The following is a 21,904-nucleotide window of genomic DNA, read 5'->3' as shown; positions in this document are numbered from 1 at the left end:
AGTGTCTGAGGTTGAGACAGCATGGACTCCTGTTAACCCTAGGCCGAGATGGGGAAACCAATCGAGCCCCAGTAAGGTGGGTAGATTGCCGTTAACTACCACTAGAGGTAGGTGGCCTTTAAAAGTTCTAAAACTGACAAGGAACTTGCCTCTGCCGATTACCGGGATGGTCTTCCCCTGGTAGTCCTTCAGGCTAAACTGGCATCTCTGGAGCCGGCTAGTGGATAGGCTGGGTTGGAGCCTCTTGAGGGTGTTCCACGAGATTATTGAGAGCGCTGACCCTGTGTCCACCTCCATGCGGCATGGTTTACCTTCTAGGGAAATGGAGAGAGAAATTTTACTAACCGTGTGGCACGTGCGCTTGGCAAGGTGGTGCGTGCGACAGTTTAATACTTGCCTCTGTGGCCCCGAGTGTGAGGGGGGGTGCCTTTGTGCTGTGCCTTGGGGGGCTTGGCAGACTCTCGCGATGTGTCCCCTTTTATGGCAGTTATTGCAGGTGGCTCCTTTAAACTTGCAGGTGGCCCTCTGGTGAGATCCCCCACAGGCTAGGCACAGGGTGATGTGCTTGGGCGGACCGATGTTGTCTAGTTTGGCTCCTACCTGCGCCCGTCTGTCGTTGGAGAGGCGGTGGACGTCGTTTTCTTCACTGATGGCTTCTTCCGCTACCACCTCTTCGGAGTGGACTGGGAGTGATGTCATCTTGGCACTTGGGCCCTGGATTTCGGTGGCTGAGTTCGTTGCCAACTCTGCTGCTAAGGCCTCCTCGACTGCTTGTGCGAGGTTGAGGTCTTTTTTGGCGAGAAGGCGCCTTTGCAGGTGGAGGTCCTTGACCCCGCAGACTAGTTGATCGAGGAGCATATCCCCCAGGTAGGTTCCAAACCCACAATGCAATGCAGCTGTTCGGAGAGCGGCCATATATTCATTGATGGTCTCCTTGCTCGATTGCTTCCTCATACGGAAGGTGAATCTCCTGGCGATCTGAGAGGGTCTGGGAGCATAGTGGTTCGTGAGGACTTCAAGTAACTCGGACCACGGGACGTTTTTCAGCTCGCGAGGAGCCACGAGTGCCGTGGCAGTATCGTAGACGGTGGCTCCACAGTAGATTAGGAAATAGGATTTTTTCCGATGCTCTCCCGCATCCGCCAGGCCGACCGCATCGATATAATGATTAAAGCGGTTCTTATACGATTCCCACTTCTCTTCGTCTGGCTTGAACGCCGGGAAGACTGGGTTGGAACTCATGATGCTGGGATCGGTTGATCTACCTGTGGAAAAAAATCTCTCTGGGGCAGCCGACAATGTTTAGTGCCTGTGTAGGCAAGTGATTTCAGCTCAGGAGAGGCTTTTCACGAACCTCTCTTCTCTCTGGGTTAACCACGTTTGGCTGTTAGCCGTTGGCGGCGTTTTGGATTCGCGCCTGTGTGGGCGTCAGTGACTTGGCTACAGCGCTGTGCTGTACCTTTAGGTTTGAAATTCAAATGGTAACTGTTTGAATTTCGCGCCTGATTTGAGCGGCTGCGGCTCGCAGCGCTTCACTTTCCCTGTAGCAGGGCTAACAAGCGGCTACAGACGCTTCTAACTTTCGAACCTGACCGCTTTCTCTGGCTGCGGATCAGCGTTCGCTTCTCTTCGCTTGCTGACCGCTTTCTCTGTCTGCGGATCAGCGTTTGCTCTTTTTGTTTGCTCTTTCGTCTGCTGACCGCTCTCTCTGGCTGCGGATCAGCGTTGCTCTTAACGCCGGCCGATCGCTCTCTCTGGCTGCAGATCGGCGGCTAGTGACTCAGCGGTTGCATGGTGCTTCTGGTAGCCATCCCATCCTCGTCGCCAGTGTTAAGTTTGGGAAAGGAGAGGCTAGACCAGAGCATGAGTGCAACAATACTTTATTATAGTAATAAAGGGCTGACCGTGCTTGCCACGCCTGGAAACTGGCTCGCAGCAATCAGCAACGGGTTGGACCCCGCAGCCTGCTTTTATAGCTGGCTGCTGGGGAGAACCAACCAATGAGGGGAGGGTAAGAACGCCCACTCAAGTGAATGGACCTGAGTGAGAACTCCAATAGTCCTCAGGACATAACAGGAATTTTTAAATAAAAGCTGCTGGTGGCATTTACCTACAGAATGTCTTCCCAAATTCTGATTTGAGAGTAGCAAACTCTTTCCCAGAGAGGCCACGTTCCTATGATTTTCCAGCATGACTTCCCAATGCAGCGCTTTTTGGTCAGCATCCAGCTGAAACCACTCCTCTTCGGAGAAATACACAGCCACCTCCTCAAAGGACACAAGATGTTCCTGAACGATGAAAAGAAGAAAACAGGCCCAGCCGAATTCACACAATATGTCCTCAGGTTTAAATAATCCCAAGCAAAGATATGAATTAAGTAAAATGTTTCTCTGCTTGTATTCCAGACTTTAGGTGAGAAAATGGACAGAACCAAAACTTTTAATTAAAGAAATGTTGATCCTGCAGGACTTTATTTACTTATTATGGAATGTATTTGCTGCCCATCTTGTGTCAGGGCAGTTTACAGGAAAAATACAGCATAAATAATTGCAGTATTGCAGGATAATGCTGCCAACTGCAAGCAGTTCGATTCTCACCGGCTCAAAATTGACTCAGCCTTCCATCCTTCTGAGGTCAGTAAAATGAGGACCTTAGATTGTTGGGGGCAATATGCTCACTCTGTAAACTGCTTAAAGCACTTCGAAGCTGTATATAGGTCTAAGTGCTATTACTGCTATTGCTATAAAACATTAAAAAAATTTTTTTGAAATGTTAATGATTTTATCTTACCTCCTTTATCATTTTATATCTTAACACAAGAGCAGAAGGAGGGAGCCAATACATAAAGGGCGGGGAGTGTGCTTCGGGTTGTAATTAGTCAACCACCTCCAGTGTGAAACTGGGACTCTACCTGGCAAAGACAGATCTTAGGGCTCTTATGAAAGTCAGAAAGGTGGGAGTTGAATCTCACTTCAGGGGGTAAGATATTACAACAAAGGACCTCAATGCCATTCAGTAAAAGGAACCCCGGGGTTTTCTTTTGAATTGCTTGATCTATGTCTGTCTGCCGATTCCTCCCTCCCTCCCTCCATCATCAAAAGGCTCTCAGCAACTGGGGATAATCAGCTGGCAGATGGGCCTTGGAATCCACATCTATCGCTGACTCCAGTCCTTGCTATCGCTGCAGAAGGAAATCGGGGGAGAAGATTCTTTATAGCATTCTAGCAAAAGGCTTATTATGGTGACCCAAAAGGAATAATCCTGTCCATTCTCAAAAACAAGTGAAAGTGCTGGGAGAGACAGCTAGGGATTTGGGTGGATGCACATCAATATCTAAAGAAATACTGTTTCTGCTTCTTCCCAGAATATAAGGAATCAACTGCTAGTACTACAAACCATTGTCTGAATTGGAAAAAAAAAGAGAGAAATCCCCTGGGAGTGAAATTTGTTACACTTTGCAACACTGCTTTCTTTGGTTATAATATCCAGGCACAAATCAGAGGATTAGAAATTACTTTGCAGGCCAAAAATACCGCGACTAGGTGCCAAAAAGGCCATCACAGTTGCCAAAAAAAGCAAACAGAGTTCTAGGCTGCATTAAGAGAAGGATGGAATCGAGATCACATGAAGTTTTAATACTACTTTATAATGCCTTGATAAGGCCAAAATTAGAATATTGCATTCAGTTTTGGTCACCGCGATGTAAAAAAGATGTTGAGACTCTAAAAAGAGTGCAGAGAAGAGCAACAAAGATGATTAGGGGACTGGAGGCTAAAACATATGAAGAATGGTTTCTGGAATTGGGTATGTCTAGTTTAATGAAAAGAAGGCTAGAGAAGACATAATAGCAGTCTACCAGTATCAGGGGCTGCCACAAAGAAGAGGGAGTCAAGCTATTCTCCAAAGCACCTGAGGGCAGGACAAGAAGCAATGGATGGAAACTATTCAAGGAAAGAAACAACCAGTGGAACGACTTGCCTCTAGAAATTGTGGGTGCTCCATTACTGGAGGTTTTAAAGAAAGAATTGGATAGCCATTTGTTTGAAATGGTATAGGATCTCCTCCTTGGCGGGGTGTGTGGACTAGACGAATCCTTTCCAGATCTATTATTCTGTTAATTTTTTACTTGGAGAAGTCTCTAAGTGGCCAACTTCATTGTGTTTTAATACTGTGCCTTATCTTTTAATCCGACGCCCTTATTTTTTAATCATTGGTTATAAATAAGTTTTTTTTAAAAAATTGGAAATGCGCAAACGTGAATGTTTCATTATAGTTCACAATTAGAAATAAAAAAAAATTACAAAAAGAGTGGTTCTCTTTGAACGATTCTGTAAGAGAACAGTTACTGAAAATGTGAGATGGTAATTAGGAGTTAAGTATTGGTCTTAAAAAAGATTTCCTAATAAGAAATCCAACTGATTTTTCTATGTTGCTCAGGAACATGAAAATACTCTCTTTCTTACTTGATTTGGAGATTCAATCTCTGTTTCAGCTCCACCATAAAGGCCAGAAAACTCCATCCTTTGCTTCCCTGTAAGGGATACAGAATTTTAAAATACATAATTAACGGAAAAGGAATAATAGAATACGTAGAGAAGATGAGATAGTTGAGATGTTTCTGGGAAACCAGAGAAGCTTCAATTACCTCCTGAGGTGTCTTGACTTGGATCTTCCTGAGGGATCATCCTGAAAAACAGCTCCTGAGGAGGATTTGACAGAGTCCTCCTTCCCTCTGGATCTCTGATTCCCATAATGAAGGACTTGAAATAGGAGGAATGAGAAAAGAAGAATTAATGGACGCACAACATGAAGTAGATTCTTGTTCTCTGAAGCCTTCCCAGTGTTTCTCACTGAAAGTCAGTAAAAAAGCAACAGTTGTCTCAAATCTACCTTATAGAAGGAATAATGGAAGATAGTCCTACATGAATTAGTAAGACACATTCAGGTATTATGAAAGGTAGAGGATCCTGGTAGAGAAGGGTGAAGAAATCCAACACATTCTTTTTTTTTTTTGAAAACAATTTTATTGGTTTTTTAACAAACAAACAAACAAACAAAAACATAAAAACATCTGCTCTCCTCGATACTTATATACAGTGTGTCGGTTGGTTCATCGGTTTTGTGCATTCATTTCGTAGTCACAATTACAGTTACATTACATAACTCTTATTATCAATTCAAACTTATATATCCACATACCATTATTAAAAAAAAGGATTTGACTATACTTTTATTCAATCATGCCTTATGAGATAACTATAATTTAAGTAATTTATTCTATAACAAATCATATAATCATACCAATTCTATCTTAAGAAAAAAGAAAAAAAACATTTTATAAATGTAATGTCAAGTAACAAGAGAAAAGGGAGAAGAAAAGTCAATAATATTCCTTATTACCTAACATTCTAAATATTCTATTTTTGTATTTCATCATCCAGCCATTGATAGAAAAGGTCCCAAATTGTATAAAGTTGTTTATCTTCTTGCTCTCTAATTTCAAATATCAACCTACTCATCTCAGCACATTCCAATATTTTCTTAATAATTTCCTCCTGCAATAAAATTTTCTCATTTTTCCAATTTTTTGCAAATACAATCCTAGCCACAGTGAATACATTTACAATCAAGTATTTCAAATCTTTACTATAAACCTCTAGTAAGATTCCCAATAAGAAAAACTCCGGTTTCAAGTCTATATGTCTCTTTGTCGTTTTTTCCAACCACAAATGGATTTTAGTCCAGTATTTTCTGGCATCCTCACAAGTCGACCACATATGGTGATATGAACCAGGTATCTGATAACACTTCCAAAAGTTTTTCCGATTTGTTCTTAAACATTCTTGCTATCCTTGTCGGGGGGAAATGCCACCTGTAAAACATCTTATACAAATTTTCTTTATAAACTGTAAACATTATCATTTTATAATTTTGCGACCATAATTTCTGCCATTTCTCTAAATCAATCCCATATCCAAAATTCCTCCCCCAAGCAATCATAGTTTCTTTAACTTATTCTTCCTCTAGCTTAATTCCCAATAAGTAACCATATAGTTTTTTAATCATCTTTTCATCAGTACCTGTCAAAATCTTATCTAAATCGATCTGTTTATCGTAAAATCCCTCTGTTTTGGAATCTTCATCATACCTTGAGTGTATCTGCGCATAAGAAAGCCAATTCGTCTGTATACCTTGTTCCTCTAATTTTTGTATCAATTTAAGTTCACCCTTTTCATCTAGTAATTCCCCATATCTGTTTGTTCCTTTTTATAGATTATAGAATAAGAAAAAGCTTCTAACGTCGACAACCAAACTGGAATTTTCAAATAACATTGTTTTTTTTATCTTCTCCCAGTTTAACCACAAAGGCTCCCGTATATAATATCTTCTCTACTTCTTATAAACAAATTATGTCAAACTTTAATTTCCCTAGTTTATGAAAAGTCTTCCTTCTCTTAGCAGCTAAATTCAATCCATTTATGTTCATTGTTATCAATTTTTTCTCTTCCATGATGATATTTTATATTTAGTCTTAGCGGGTCTCATACTTCTTGGTTCACGTTGGTCTTTGATATCCACCTGTCCACATACTACACCTTCTTCTTTTACCATCTCCATTTGCTCCTCTTGGGATTCAGTTAATAAGACCTCATTTTCTACCTCTTCTTCCCTCCTTCCAAAAGAACCTGCGTAGAAGAGTTCTGCTTTCTCAACTGAATCAATTCTATATCTCTGTTCTTGCCATATAAACATCAATCCTTCTGGGATCAGCCATCTATAATTCACCTCCTTCTTCAATAACGCTTTGGTCAGAAATCAATATTCTCCTCTCATCTCTCTCACTCTTTTAGGTATTTGTTTTAGGACCCGGATTTCTTTACCTTTGTATTTAAATACCTTCTCTCTTGCCACTTGTAAAATCTGTGTCTTAATAGATTTTTTAGTAAATCTAATGTGGACTTCTCTGGGTAAGTTATTTCTCATCGCATATCTTGTGGAAACACAGTATATCTCATCTACTCCATCCATCATCTTTTCCTCTGTTGTTTCCAAAACAACAGCCAAGATTTCTATCATTATCGCAGCCAAATCTTGCCCTTTTTCTTCCTCTATATTTTGAAATCTAAGATAAAATTCGGACCTCTCCATCTCCCACTTCAACATCTCGCTTTTTTCTTGTTCAACCACCATTAATCTAGTATGAATATTTCCAATCTTCTCCTCTCTTCGTTCACCCTCTTCTTCAACTTTTCGAATTCTCACATCATATTTCACCATCATCTGTTGAATATTTTCCACCTTTTCTTCAGTCTTCCCTGTTCTTTGTTCAATGATATCTATTTTTGTCTTAAGGTCTTGAATTCCTTGCATGATCATCAGTAAAGTTACTTTTTCTTGTTCTTTATCTTGCTTTGGCATTACCTGCGTTGAACGTTGTCCTCCAGATGGTGAAGAAGCAGAAGAAGATACGGAAGCACCCGAGGGTATAAGTTTCCTACTCATTTTAGGTGGTTCAAAATCTTCAAATTCTTTCAAATTTAATCCAATCAAAAACGTAGCCAATTATAATCCAAAATGGAAAGGTCCAAATAATCCAGAATTATAAATAAAAAGAAACAAAAATCCCAAATAAATTTCTTCAAATTCCACACCTTAATCCAGCCAAAAAAATCTCAGTTGAGAAAAGAAAAAAAAAGATAGTCCAAAAGTATACATTAAAAAAAAAGCAAAAATCCCAATGGAAAAAATAAATAAAAATGAAGAATTCAAAGGCTTCCCCTTGAAAATAAATAAAAATTAAAAATAAAGACCTTACTAGAATAAAAATATACAATAATGCTGGTGGAGGGGGTAGCGGAACTAAAAAAAAGATTAGAAAAGGAAAGTAGAAAACAATACACTGCACTCTGCTTAGTTGTCCAAGGCTCTAATTATGACTCCCTTCTCTTTCCCACAAGCTTCAAAGCTAAACCATAGATATTTAATTATAGACAGACATCCAGAAAAGCACCTGTAATAATATTCTACAGCGCTCTTCCCTCTATCTTATCAAGAAATGTCCTTGAGAAGGAGTCTTTCACATCTCTCTCCAGTTCAAGTAGAATATTTCCGAGCCTCTAGTTGGCTGTGTTACAAAGTTTCTTAGTTCTCACTTTCCCCCCTCCTCTCAGGACAGCATAATTAAAATAAAAATAAAAAGCCCGCAGAAAATATATACATATATATAAAAAGCAAACAAGGAGAAAAAAAAAAATAACCAAAGGGAGCCTCTAGCCTTAAAAAAATTAGAATATAAAAAATCCAAAGGGAGAATAGAAAATATATATATAAAAAGGAACAGTCCGGTTATCCAGTAAATAACAATAAAGTCCGGTAGCAAAAAACAAAAACAAATAAAGCCTCGCTTTGACGTCTCCCTTAAAAAAACGCCGCTTAATCAGTTTTGCCAAAAATCACACAGATTTCTTCTAATAATCAAAGTGTCCTTTCAAACCTCAAAAAATTAGAAAAAAAAAGTTTCTCACCCAACCGACAGACTTTCTTTCAGACTCTTTCTTTCTGGAGCTGCCCCGACTTCAGCAGCATGGGGGCTGCCTCTCCGCTGCCAGCAAAAAGAGCTTCTCCCGGGTCATCCAGGGACTTTGCGGTGTCCCCGGAGTCCACAGGGTACGCTCTTCACAATAGCCGTCCCTACAGGACGGTTTAGGTCCGTTTGGACCAGCCGGAAACGAAGATATCGGCTGCAATCGAAGAGCTCGATTGCAAGCCGTATCGTCATGGCGCCAGCTCCTCCCAACTCACCCGAAATCCAACACATTCTTTATTCCCTTCAAACTCCTTTTGGGCTCCCAAGTTGAAGGTCTCTCACCTGCAACTCTACCTGCTCCTTCTGTCCCTCTGCCTGGCACAAGAAGAAACCTTCGGCCAGGGCCACCGCCTGGGAGCTGGTCTCCTCTCCACACTCCCACACCCAGCTCTCCATCTGTAAGGGCAGAAGGGTCAGGAGCTGCTCCAGAACCAACAGGTCTAGCATCTCGGCTTTGGTGTGTTTTTCTGGTCTCAGCCATAGCCTACAAAAGTCGTGGAGACGACTGCAAAGTCCTCGAGGACTCTCAGTCTCCTGATACTGGAGGCTCCTGAAATTGCAGGGATGAACTTCTGAACAGATAATGGTTTCCTCCTCCAGGATATTCTGCCCAGGTCTTGCCCACATTTCCCCACAGTTCCCAGGCTGAATGGCAGAAGAAGGGCCTTTTCCAGTTCCTTGACTTGCTAAAGGTTGTGTCTCCATTCTATCTCTGTTTTGTAACGCGACTCCAAATAGGTCCAAAGAATCTTGTGGATGTCCAAATGCCTTTTCATTCATAGGGCTGACCGCAAAAGGTTATTCAGCCCTCTTTGTCCAAGAGATAATGTTGGACGACTTCCATTTTCACTTTGTACATCTGAGATGAAAAAGAAAACCCAAGAATTAGAAAATGGAGAAGTTAACCATTGAACAACACTCAACCACACGGAAAGAAATATATTTCTGGTGTAGGATTGAAGAGGTTTTGAGCAAATGATGTGTGTGTGTATGTGTGTTTGTGGTGCAAACATGGGACTGTCCTTCAAGGGCTGTCAAGACCTAATGAGTATATTTTTCATTTCTATTCTCAAATGCCAGGAAATGATCCTGGCTGGGGATGCCCCATTTCCCTTCTTCATGGTAGCCTTTGGAGAGCTGAGTCTCCCTCTGACATGCAGGCAGGTTCATACTACGTGCCCGGAGCCCCAAGCGGGCCATCCCAGCGCAGGGTCGGGAAAGAGGCTGCCCTGTTTCTTTCCCCCTCCAGCTGGGGAGCATGGGATTCGGGATGGAACCTGGAGGGGGTGTGGGTCTCTCCCTCCTCCGCCTCCCTTTGCACGGGAAGAGCACACCCCTCACCTGAGGCACATTTAGGTTGAGTAAGAAAGCAACAGCTATTCCAAATTTGACTTAATCTAGAATGAATAACAGAACAGTGTCATACAAAAATTAGGTAAAGGTAAAGGTAAAAGTTCCCCTCGCACATACGTGCTAGTTATTTCTGGCTCTAAGGGGTGGTGCTCGTCTCTGTTACAAAGCCAAAGAACCAACCCTGTCCAAAGATGTCTCTGTGGTCATGTGGCTGGCATGTCTAAACACTGAAGGTGCACAGAATGCTGTTACCTTCCCACCAAAGTGGTCCCTATTTTTCTACTTGCATTTTTACATACTTTCAAACTGCTAGGTTGGCAGAAGCTGGGACAAGTAACGGAAGCTCACTCTGTTATGCAGTGCTCGGGATTCGAACTGCTGAACTGCCGATCTTTCTGATCAACAAGCTCAGTGTCTTAGCCACGGAGCCACCGTGTCCTCCACAAAATTACTGAAATTAGTGAAACTTATTCACATATTGGGAATGCCAGAGAAGTCCGGGGATAAAGAATTCAAATATATTTCTTATTCTGTTTAAACCTGTTTTGGCTTCTCAAGATAGAAGTCCTTTACCTGCAACTTGTTCTGCTCCTGCTTCTCTGCCTGGCTCAGGAAGCCTTTCACCAGAGCTACTGCCTGGGAGCGAGTCTCTGCTCCACACACTCTCACCTAGCTCTCCATTTCTGGGGGCAGAAGGACCAGAAGCTTCTCCAGAACAACCAGGTCCAGCATCTGGGCTTTGGTGTGTTTTTCCGATCTTAGCTGTCGCCTACAACAGTCATGGATTCAGCTGCAAAGTCCTCAGGGACCCTCAGCCTCCTGGTGTAGGAGGCTCCTGAAGATCCAGGGCTGAACCTCTGAATGCATGACGGTTTCCTCCTCCAGGACTTTCTGCCCTGTTGCTCCCCAGATCTTTTCAGTTCCTAAGCTGAACAGCAGAAGTACCTTTTCCAGTTCCCTGACTTGCTAAAAGGCGTGTCTCCAAATGAGTCCAAAGAATCTTGTGGATCTCCTAATGGCTTTTTATTCATAGGATTGTTCCTGTAGCTGCAGGACTGACCACAATAGTGTTGCAGCCAAATCTTGCTTTTAAATTCTGCGCATAAGCTCTCTCCAATTAAGTAACCAAGTAGGAAGATCTTTTGTACAATTTAAGGAAGTACTTAAAAAGGGGTCCTATTCAAAATGGAACTTGGAACAAATTTCCTTTTATACTTAGGACAGCAAAGAAAATGCTGGAATGTGAAATGAGTATATTGGTCACAAAGAAACGCCCTGCCCCTTTACATCAGAAATGAGTTATATGGAGTTAAGCATACTTCTAGTAGGGAAATTTTAAATGTTGATAAGGAAAAAGGTTACTTAAAGAGTCCACAGAGACAAAAACCAGACATTACTGTCAAAGTCTGCTAGCAATACACTGAAAGGGTTCTTTGACTGAGGGTTGATAAGTTAATGGTTGATAAATTCCAGACAAAAATTACCTCAACACATTGCTTCATTTTTTCTCTCCAGTATGTCTGTTTATCTAAACACATCCCCTTATTATTTCTCTTCAGTGTGAGGTTATGATAACATGTGTCTGCAATTAAAGAAAATAAAGTACAATACAATACAAGAAGGCCTACTACATTGATGGGCAAGTACGCCAAAGTCCATGTTGCTTGGTCTGGCCCATTCTGACATCTTGTCCAAGAGATAATTTGGGCTGTACCTGAATACGGTCACATGGCTTCCAGTTTGTGTATCATAAATGGAAATGTCAAGAATTAGAAAGTGGAGAATTTAGGTAATGAACAACATTCATTCTCATGGAAAGAAGTGCGATATTTTTCTGATCTGGTGTAAGGTTGAAGTGATTTTAAGATGAGTCCTGTTTGTGTATGTTTGTGTTTCTCTTGCTGTGTGTGCGTCTGTGCTGTAAAATATAATATAGATTTCCATCAAGGATGTGGATCATTCATGTTAGAATAATTTACTTGATTTTCTGACAGGGTCATGAATAAACATGTAAGACACAATAAATAAATGGGCAATTGCTAGAAATAGAGTTCATTCAACCATCTACAATACCTACAACAATGGAGACTTACTACTAGAAGTATATATTATGACAAGTGGCCTTTGATGTTTAGATATGCAGATTGAGGTTCCTACCCTAGGCTTTGATTGTGATTCCCAAGGATATGTTAAATCCAAGATCATTCCTAGGTGTAGATTATTATGAAGGCATCTGGCATTTTTACTTAATCTAGCAGTTTGATGGAGCAAGTGAGGTGCTACTCTAAATGATAGAATTGTATGTTCCTTTCCTTTAGGGGATGGAGTCCAAAAGGTGCTTTTTCAAGAGGCAACTGGACTCTGTTTTTTCTTTGAAGATGTTTCGCTTCTCATCCAAGAAGTTTCCTAAGCCGAGGAAGCTTCTTGGATGAGAAGTGAAACGTCTTCAAAGAAAAACCAGAAAGTCCAGTTGCCCCTTGAAAGAGTACATTTGGGACAACCATGACCTGGATGACTGAAAATCTCCACAGACTTTCAGGAGAAAGAGGTTGCTAAGGCATGTGTTGGGGGATGGCAAATGAAAGGCTTTTAACTTCCAATGTTCTTCTCCAAGTTCTTTTTCTGTTTAAATTCTAACACTCAATAAATGCATTTTCTATTTCTTTTTCTTCACAATTTACTTTCAGCTCCAAGCAGGGTCCACACCACCTGTAAAACCCACAAAAGGTGAACAAACCATGCAAGTCAATGATCATGGCTAAGGATGCCCCGTTTCCCTTTTTCAGGGTGTCCTTTGGAGAGCGGTGTCTCTCTGAGGTGCAGGCAGATTCACACAGCCTGCCCGGAGCCCCAAAGGAATCATCCCAGAAAAGGGCCAAGGTCCCCTCCAAGCAGGGGCGGTAAGGAGGCAGCTGGAGGGGCCGGCCCGCTACTCTCCCACTCCGGAGACAGGATCAGGCCCTCGGGGAGCCTGGTGCGAATCCTGCCTCCTCCTCGCCCGGCTTCTCTCATCTCCGCAAGGCCGACCCTCCTCTCCTCCCACTCGGCTCTTCCCCGGACACGAGGCGGGACGGTATCCCCGTTTCCCCCTGCATGGAGAGGGCGGCTGATGAGCATGGGACCCAGGGTTGAAGACGGAGGAGGGCCGAACAAGGGTCTCTCCCTCCTCCTTCCTTTGCACGGGAAAAGCCCCTCCCGCACGTCTGGGTCTCCCCCCGCCAGACTCTTCCGCAGCCTCTCTGCCTCCTGTGGAGCTCCAGGAGTTGCAGTGTCCTAAAGTGGCGAGCGTTTGTGATGTCACTCCCTTTGCAGCCTCCTCTGGAAAGCCAGACGTGACATTTGCCCTCCGTGGGCCAACAGGGAAGCTCTTGGCGGAGGACACCCCTGGAGGAATCTGCGCGCGCGGCACCAGGATTCCCCGAAAGGGCGGGAAAGAAGACCGTATCTTTGGGAATGGAGAGAGCACGAGGATGATGGGCATGGGAGTAAGAGGAAAGGACTCTCAATGGTTGCCTCAGAGAAAGACGGCAGCATTTCATGAGGAAAATTTTTCGTTTCAGGAAAACGGGGATTTCTATCAGATTTTATTTCTTTAATTCAATATATATAGCTGCCCTTCTCACATTCATGGCTCTGGGTGCCAAAGATTAACCAAGTGGCAACTTGTGATATCGGAAGTAATGCTGGAAAGAAAAGAAATATCAAAAGAAACGTTCCCACGATGGAGAAAAAGGTCAAACTGATGGATCTTTCAGAATTTTACCTCACAAGGCACCACAGTGGAGAAATGAAGGAGGGAAAAACGGTGTCTTATTGGTGACGAGAAAATTTGGAATTATAAAATGAAGGAAAATAGTGGAAAAGGAATATAAATCTCAGATATCTCAGGAGAAAAAAAACTGTTTTTCAGGAAAAAAATCTGTTTTAAAAACAGATTGAATAGGTAATCCATCTGAGGAAATGTGATGGGGAAGAGTTTGAAGAAATTAAGGTCACAAGAATGTTTACATTATGAATAAATAGAAACAAGTATAAATTTTGTGTTAGGCGGAAAGAACTGAAAACTCCAGTGATTTGAAGAGATTCCTCTGCATCTGGAAGTGACAGGGCAAACAAAAAAGAGGTTTTAGCTACAATTAGTAAAACAAATAATTTGAAATGAAAGGTAAAAGTGGTTTAAAAGCTCCATTTAAAAAGAATGGATTTAACTTCTCCATCCATTTTTAGCTATCCAGGTTCTTTATGACAATCTGAGTTCCACTTCTCTAATTAAAAAAGGACACCAAAATGGAAATAGTAACTTTTTTAGTTTGACTCAGAACCATCCAAGAGCAACATTTGAAGCTTCAAACCAGCAGGAACCTCCAAAACCCTGAAATTTGCCTCCCACTGAAATCCTTCCAAAAAATTTCATGGGTAAGTGTTAGGGTTTTTCTTATTATCATATACAATCCAAACACATGGCACATAGACAGCATTTCCCCCCACAAAAACTGCTTTATTGTACAAATTTAAACTGTTTTAGTGTACAAAGTTAAAATCCTACTTTTTACTTACTGAATGCCAATGCAGCTAAAAAATATTTTAATACATACCTGGAAAGTAACCATGCCATTGATGTTTAATTAACTTTATTTAAATCAAATGTAGATATCTTAGTCCACATACGAAAGAAGTAAGTCCCTAATGTTTGAAAAAGCTTTTTGTATATTTCGTGGGCTTCTCATCATTCTGAGACTTTTGTGAAAATTCTTCTTCATCCTGAAGCCCTTCACACTCTATACTTATACATATGTGACAATATTCCTGCATCATGAGAGACTTTTGACTGAAAAAGATTCCATGCTTCTGCATTCATACTGGTTGCTTCAGGTTTCAATTCTACACTATGGGTGTGAATTGAATTAGTTTTTTTAGATATCTTCATATCCCAGAGGAAGTTCCCATTCTCATTTCTGACTATTTGGACAGGAGGAACTGAAATAGTTTTTTGTAATAATGTTTCTTGATTTCATGTTGTTTTGATCCTCAACTGATTTCCAAAGGTGCCCCTTCTTGCTTGATCGTTTGCAATGTCAGCACATTGGAGTTACTTTCATTCTCATTCCACTGAGTATCCCTAACTTCGGATGAGACAGAAAACAGAGGGAAAATTATGCAAAATTTAAAACACAAATCCTTAGTTGTCACTTTTAATATCAGAATTATTCAGTGGGAAAATGCAATATCACGTTCCATCCCATGCTGTATACCAATAGAATTTGAATTCCCCTCGTATTGCTTAAATTCCCAGAATCTCTGCTGCAACATTTCTAATATTTTGTGAAGACAGAGAAGTGCAAGGTCCTCTGATAAACTGTAAGCTTATTAAGGAATGAGAAAAGGAGAGAAAAACATGGTTAAGGAAAAGAAGCAAAGTTTAAGCTATGAGAAATTATAGTGGATCCATTCCCAAGACCACGATTAGATGGGAAGAACAACTGAGGACCAGGAAACTCATTTGTAAAAAAAAAACACAATAAAAACATCTTCATAAAATTGCATAGACTATATCTGAAAAAATTAAAATGCCCATTTTCTTGTATTTTTATTTCCAATTGGAAACCACAATGTATAAACTTTAAAAAAAAAAAGGATATGCAAGAGCAGCTACCTTAAAACAGCACATCCAGATTGCTTTTGTTTTATTTGTAAATTCATTTTCCTGGGGCTACGGGTTGTAACGGTCAGACTCAAAAACCTCTAGAGCTTCAGTATACAAAGGAGGAAATAGATAGAATTTACCAATTCTGGAATTTACATCGATTCTCACCCAAATGGATCTGTGTATGAGGAATTAAATCATTGGTCATCCTGAAGCTCTTTCCAAGCTCTGCGTACTTGTATGGCTTCTCTCCCGTGTGAATCCTTTTATGGGAATTAAGATTACCCCTCTGAGTAAAGCCTTTTCCACATTCCAGGCATTTATATGGCTTCTCCCCTGTGTGAGTTCTTTTATGGGAATTAAGATGACTGCTATTAGTAAAGTCCTTTCCACACTCCAGGCATTTATATGGCTTCTCCCCTGTGTGAGTTCTTTTATGGGAATTAAGGTGACTGCTATTAGTAAAGCCCTTTCCACACTCCAGACATATATATGGCCTCTCTCCTGTGTGAATCCTTGTATGTCTCATAAGGGAAGCTTTTTGACAGAACCCCTTTCCACAGTCTACACATTCATATGGCTTCTCTCCTGTATGGATTCTTTTATGAACAGTAAGGGACCCACTTTCACAGAAGCTCTTTCCACACTCCATACATTTATATGGCTTCTCCCCTGTGTGGATCCTTTTATGAACAGTAAGAGATCCACTTTCACAGAAGCTCTTTCCGCATTCCAGACATTTATAAGGTTTCTCTCCTGTATGGGTCCTTTTATGGGAAGTAAGAGTACTATGGTAGCTGAAGCCCTTTCCGCACTCCAGGCATTTATATGGCTTCTCTCCTGAATGGATCCTTTTGTGAGAATTAAAATGACTGCTTTGAATAAAGGTCTTTCCACACTCCGTGCATTTATATGGCTTTTCCTCTGAATGAATCCAGTTATGGGAAATAAGATCACTGCTGTTAGTAAAAGCCCTTCCACACACTCTGCATTTATAAGGCTTCTCCCCTGTGTGAATCCTTTTATGACAAGTAAGATTACTGCTCTGAATAAAGGTCTTTCCACATTCCATGCATTTATATGGTCTTTTCCCTGCGTGGATCATTTTATGGAAAGTAAAAGAACTATTCTGACTGAAGACTTTTCCACACTCCACACATTTATACGGCTTTTCCCCTGTGTGGATCCTTTTATGTCTCATAAGGGATGATTTTTCACAGAACGCCTTTCCACACTCTAAACATTTATATGGCTTCTCCCCCATGTGGATCTTTTTATGGGAAGTAAGGTGGCTGCTATTTGTAAAGCACTTTCCACACTCCAGGCATTTATATGGCTTCTCCCCTGTGTGGATCCTTTTATGGGAAGTCAGATGACTGCTCTGAATGAAGGTCTTCCCACACTCCACACATTTATACGGCTTCTCCCCTGTGTGGATTCTTTTATGGGAAGTAAAGTAACTCCTTCGACTGAAGCTGTTTCCACACTCCATGCATTTATATGGCTTCTTTGTTGTGTGGATCATTTTAGGAGAGGTAAGAGATCCAGTTCCATGAGAAAGACTGAAAGTCCAATTGTAATTTTTTCCATTGTCTCTACATATATAATCATCTCCTTTTGTTTCGGTTGGATAATGTTCATTTACATCTAATTTACCACTGAATGGTCTTGTACTTTTCCCAAAATGTTTGTTCTTTATTTTTCCATATTCAGCAAGAAAGTCTTGCATTGGAGCATCAATGGAAGATGAACGTTCCTCGTTCCAATTATTTGACTGGCTTCTCTCATGGCTTTCTAGTTCCATCTGCATTGCAGGCTTCTCTGTTCTGTCTCCAGAGGTATTCATTAGGAATGGTTCCCCAGAATCCTCATTTTCCTGCCAATTATTACCTTCAAAGAAAAAAAGAAATGAAAATGATAACAAGGTTAGGGAAAAATCAAATTGTGGGAAGTGCTATGAATTTCCTTATGGAACTGCCAAATTCTACTGTTCCTATATCTTGAAGTTCTTCATGCTTGCAGTGGCACAGCATTGATATAATTTCTATATTTACGGCTCAGAAAAAAAATCAGCTGCATCAACAGAGGAACAGTATCAAAATCATATGAAGTGCTAGTACTGCTACATATTACTTTAGTAAGACCACACTTGGAATATGCATCCATTGGGGTCCCCATGATATAAAAAAAGATATTGATACTCTAGAAAGAGTGGGGAGAAAAGCAATAAAGATTATTAGCAGGTTGAAGGCTAAAGCATATGATGAATTTAAAATTCAGCAGATGAGAAATGGTACAGGAAGCATCAAAGCAGAGTGTCAACTCAAAAATATTTCTCTGGTCTTTTAGGCATGTAAGATTTTACTGGAAAGCATGATTAATGACTCTTGGCTACAGAAGAGTCGGTGCAGCCGACTCTGAGACACATCATTCATCTCACCTTTGACCCTGGATGTATATTCTCCAATGGGACACATCCATAGCCAAGAAAGTCAGAGAGATGCGTCTAGAGACTCATGATTTGAATGGGGGTGGATTGTCAGAGCCCTGACATTAACCTCTTTCCTTCCTTGGAGCAAAAGAAGGCCAGATCTTTTCCTTCTCATTCCCAGATGATTTATATGAGAAATAGCTGATGCCATCTAACTACAGAATGCCTTCCAAAATTCTCTGATTATGGAGTACCAGACCCTTACCCAGAGAGGCCATGTTCCTATAATTTTCCAGCATGACTTCCCAATGCAATGTTTTTTGGTCAGCATCAAGCTGAGACCATTCTTCCTCGGAGAAATGCACAGCCACCTCCTCAAAGGACACAGGATCCTTCTGAACAAAGAAAAAGAAGAACAAAACAGTCCCAGCAAGATTTGTAAGATCTGTCCCATTATCTAGAAATGCCAGAAGGAAAGCTATGGGCCAAGTGAAATGTCTGTGCTTGGTCGAATTCCAAGCTTTAGTTGAGAAAATGGACAGAGCTTAAAATCTTTGACTAAAGAAATATTTCAGGCAAATTTTATCAACTTGATTCTAATAAAGGAGAATATTTGTAGCTCAAGGTTGAAATGAGGGGTTCTTGGTGCTCTCTGAGGTTGTTTGTTTTTCTTTCTAGACATTTCATTACCCAAACTATTGTAAGTAACATCATCGGCGCTAGTGAAAATGTTACCTAGTTTGGTAATGAAACATCTGGAAAAAAAACAACCAAGCTCGGAGACCGCCAAGAACCTCTCAAGGATTGATTCTGCAGGACTTTCAGTGGTGTTCAATGAAAGGAAGCTCAGTTCTCAAGCCTTATGTGACCAGCTTCACTGGATTTTAATAGTCTGCAAAATCATTTAATCAGATAGGCTTATACTTCTTATCACTCATTGTGCACAAGGATTTTTAAAAAATATGTATTTAGTTATTTTTGAACACATTGCTTAATTAACAAAAGAATGAGTCTCTGTTTTAGCAGTTGTTACATATAATAATGCTGCTCTGATCAAGTGAAGCATTTTTTAAGATTTAAATGTTGTAAAGTAGAGAGGGTAGCTAATGTAAAGAGGGTTAAAAACCAGTCTTAAAAAAAAATCCTAAGAATCTTAGAATTGAAATAACAAAACAATGTATCTCAAATGTAGATTTTAAAAGAAGCTAACCCGGCTGAATCTTGAAGATTGAACCTTGAAGATTCAATACCTGAATCTTCTATTCCCCTATCAGTTTCGCACAGGTAAAAAGAAAATATCCAAGTCAAGGGACATGGAAAAATAGGACTCTAGATTGACTTCCCAAAGGAAAGGGAGGATATAAATCTTATAAATTTCCCACTCTTACTTGAGTTTCAGCTGCTTCATCTGCTGTTTCACCACTACCATAAAGACCACACATCATTCTATGTTTCACTGTGAGGAAGACAGAATTTTAAAATTCATAATTAAAGAAACAGGAAGAAGTATTCTATCGGACAGAAAGATAAATAAGATGAGAAAGAGAATTTCTCTGGTGAACGGGAGGACCTTAGTTTACCTTCTGAGGTGTCCTGATTTGGATCTTCCTGAGGAATCCTCCTGGAAAACAGCTCCTGAAAGGGATTTGATGGATTCCTCCTTCCGTCAGGATCTCTGATCTCCACATTGAAGGACTTAGAAGGCAGGAGAAAAAAATAGAATAGTCATCAAACAACTCGAAGTAGATTCTTTTTCTCCAAACATAACTTCAAAGCCCTCAGTTACATCAATGGTGCTGGAAAGAAAGGAGCAATGGTGCCAAATATAACTTCCAAAATGGATAATGGATAGATAACTACAAAATTTGATGAAACAAACCCATGTATTATGAAAGCCAAGAAAAGTGTGGTAAGGAAGGTTGAAAAATTCAGCACCTACTTTAGTCCCTTCAAACAGCTTCTGGCCTGCCGAGATGAGTCTCTCACCTGCAACTTTGTCTGCTCCTTCTGCTCCTCCACCTGGCTCAGGAGGAAGCCTTCCGCCAGGGCCACGGCCTGAGAGCTGGTCTTTGCTCCACACTCTCGCACCCAGCTCTCCATCTCTGGGGGCAGGAGAGCCAGGAGCTGCTCCAGAACAACCAGGTCCAGCATCTGGGCTTTGGTGTGCTTTTCTGGTCTCAGCCATCGCCTACAAAAGTCGTGGAGTTGGCTGCAAAGTCCTCGGGGACCCTCAGCCTCCCGGTATTGGAGGCTCCTGAAGTTCCAGGGCTGAACTTCTGAACTGATGATGTTTTTCTCCTCCAGGATCTTCTGCCCCATTCTTTCCCAGATCTCCCCACAGCTCCCAGGGCCTTTTCCAGTTCCCCGACTTGCTAAAAGTTGTGTCTCCATTCCTTCTGTCCTGAAATGCAACTCCAAATGGGTCCAAGGACTTTTGTGGAACTCCAAATGCTTTTTCATTCATAGGACCAATCCTGCATCCATTTTTTCCCCCAAAGAGGTGATTTTATAGGCCAAGAAGTTAAAATGTGTATCTGAGATGGAAAAGAAAATTAATTCCAGGAATTAGAAAATGTAGATTTAACTATTGAGCGACACTCATGAGCAAGGAAAGAAGTATTTTTCTGATCTGGTGTAGGTTTGAAGTGACTTTGAGTGTGTTTGTGTATATGTGTGAATTTCTCTTGCTTTGTGTTTGCAGTATAGATTTCCATCAAAGACTTGGATTGCCCAATAAGTGTATTTTCTTGTTTCTACTTCTGGTTTCTTTTTTAAAACCTAGATCTATATTTAACACCAAGCCCCATTCACGCAACCTGCCAAACCCTAAAAAGGTGAACAAAGCATGGAAGATCGGTTCACATTGAATGAAATATCAGGAAATGATCCTGGCTAACGATGCCCCATTTCCCTTCTTCATCTTTGAAGAGCCGAGTCGCCCTCTGACCCGCAGGCAGATTCACACAACCTGCCCGGAGCCCCAAGGGCTCACCCAAGCGCAGGGAAGGAGGCAGCTGGAGAGGCCGCCCCGCTTCTCTCCCCCACAGGAGACAGAATAGGACCCTCGGGGAGCCCAGTGCGAATCCTGCCTCCTCCACCCGCCTTCTCTCCTCTCCTGCTGGGCCTCCGCAAGGCCGACCCTCCTCTCCCCCCACTCGGGCTCTTCCCCGGACACGGGGCGGGAAAGGATCCCCGGATCTCCACAGCCTTCCTGAGATCCTCGGTTCTTCTTCTGCTGCTGCTTTGTCCTGCATGGAGAGGGCGGCTGGGGAGCATGGGATCCTGGGTTGAACCCGCAGGTGGGTCGGGCGCGGGTCTCCCCTCCTCCGTCTCTTTTTGCACAGAAAGAGCTCTCACCCTCACCCGGGTCACGTCCGGAGACTCTCCCGCAGCCTCTCCGCCTCCTGCGGAGCTCCAAGGGTTAAGGGGAGAGAGTGGGTCGTCCTAGAGCGACAAGCGTTTGTGATGTCACTCCCTTTGTGACCTTCGCTCTCCAGCGGCCTAATGGGGAAGCGCCCAGAATTCCCTTGTCTTGGCTGAGGGCGACCCCTGGAAGGTTCTGGGCAAAGTCCCAGGATTTCGCTCCTCCCCACCCCCAAGGGCGGGAAAGAAGAGCACACCTTGAGGGGAGGTGGAGGGCAGGGATGATGGGCATGGGAGTAGCAGTAAAGAGACTTCTGATTGGTTGCATGTCAGAGAAAAGCTACAGGGCCTCCTGAGGGAAGGAAATTTTTCCTGTCAGGAAAATAAGAGATTTCTGTCAGTTCTTATTTCTTTAGTTCAATATATACAGTTCTTCTCAAATTCTCTTGCCAAGAATAATTGGCAAAACCAAATGCTGCCTGAAACAAGGAAAATAATGCTGGGGGCGTGGGAAAGGGGGGGTGGA

General features: G+C 41.8%; 1 protein-coding gene across 1 annotated transcript in view; it reads right to left on the bottom strand.

Annotated features, from left to right (window-relative positions):
* LOC113451829 (uncharacterized) overlaps positions 1 to 21,369 on the bottom strand; it is a 44,408-nt gene extending 23,039 nt beyond the window's left edge. Inside the window, exons 1-10 of the mRNA XM_087923001.1 lie at positions 20,002 to 21,369; positions 19,596 to 19,710; positions 19,404 to 19,471; positions 18,281 to 18,410; positions 15,723 to 17,474; positions 12,882 to 13,029; positions 8,870 to 9,137; positions 6,081 to 6,159; positions 4,464 to 4,531; positions 2,111 to 2,288 (exon numbers count right to left, since the gene is read on the bottom strand). Coding sequence (XP_087779127.1) covers positions 2,111 to 2,288; positions 4,464 to 4,531; positions 6,081 to 6,159; positions 8,870 to 9,137; positions 12,882 to 13,029; positions 15,723 to 17,474; positions 18,281 to 18,410; positions 19,404 to 19,471; positions 19,596 to 19,710; positions 20,002 to 20,475 — 3,280 coding nt within the window. The 5' untranslated portion in view covers positions 20,476 to 21,369. The remainder of the gene's footprint in view (positions 1 to 2,110; positions 2,289 to 4,463; positions 4,532 to 6,080; positions 6,160 to 8,869; positions 9,138 to 12,881; positions 13,030 to 15,722; positions 17,475 to 18,280; positions 18,411 to 19,403; positions 19,472 to 19,595; positions 19,711 to 20,001) is intronic.
* Positions 21,370 to 21,904: the final 535 nt, after the last annotated feature.

Source organism: Pseudonaja textilis, chromosome 2 (assembly GCF_049901715.1).
Source record: "Pseudonaja textilis isolate UNSWEBS1 chromosome 2, rPseTex1.2, whole genome shotgun sequence".
Taxonomy (NCBI): Eukaryota; Metazoa; Chordata; class Lepidosauria; order Squamata; family Elapidae; genus Pseudonaja; species Pseudonaja textilis.
Note: the sequence above shows the minus strand (reverse complement) of the source record. Positions and strands in the feature narration are given on the sequence as shown.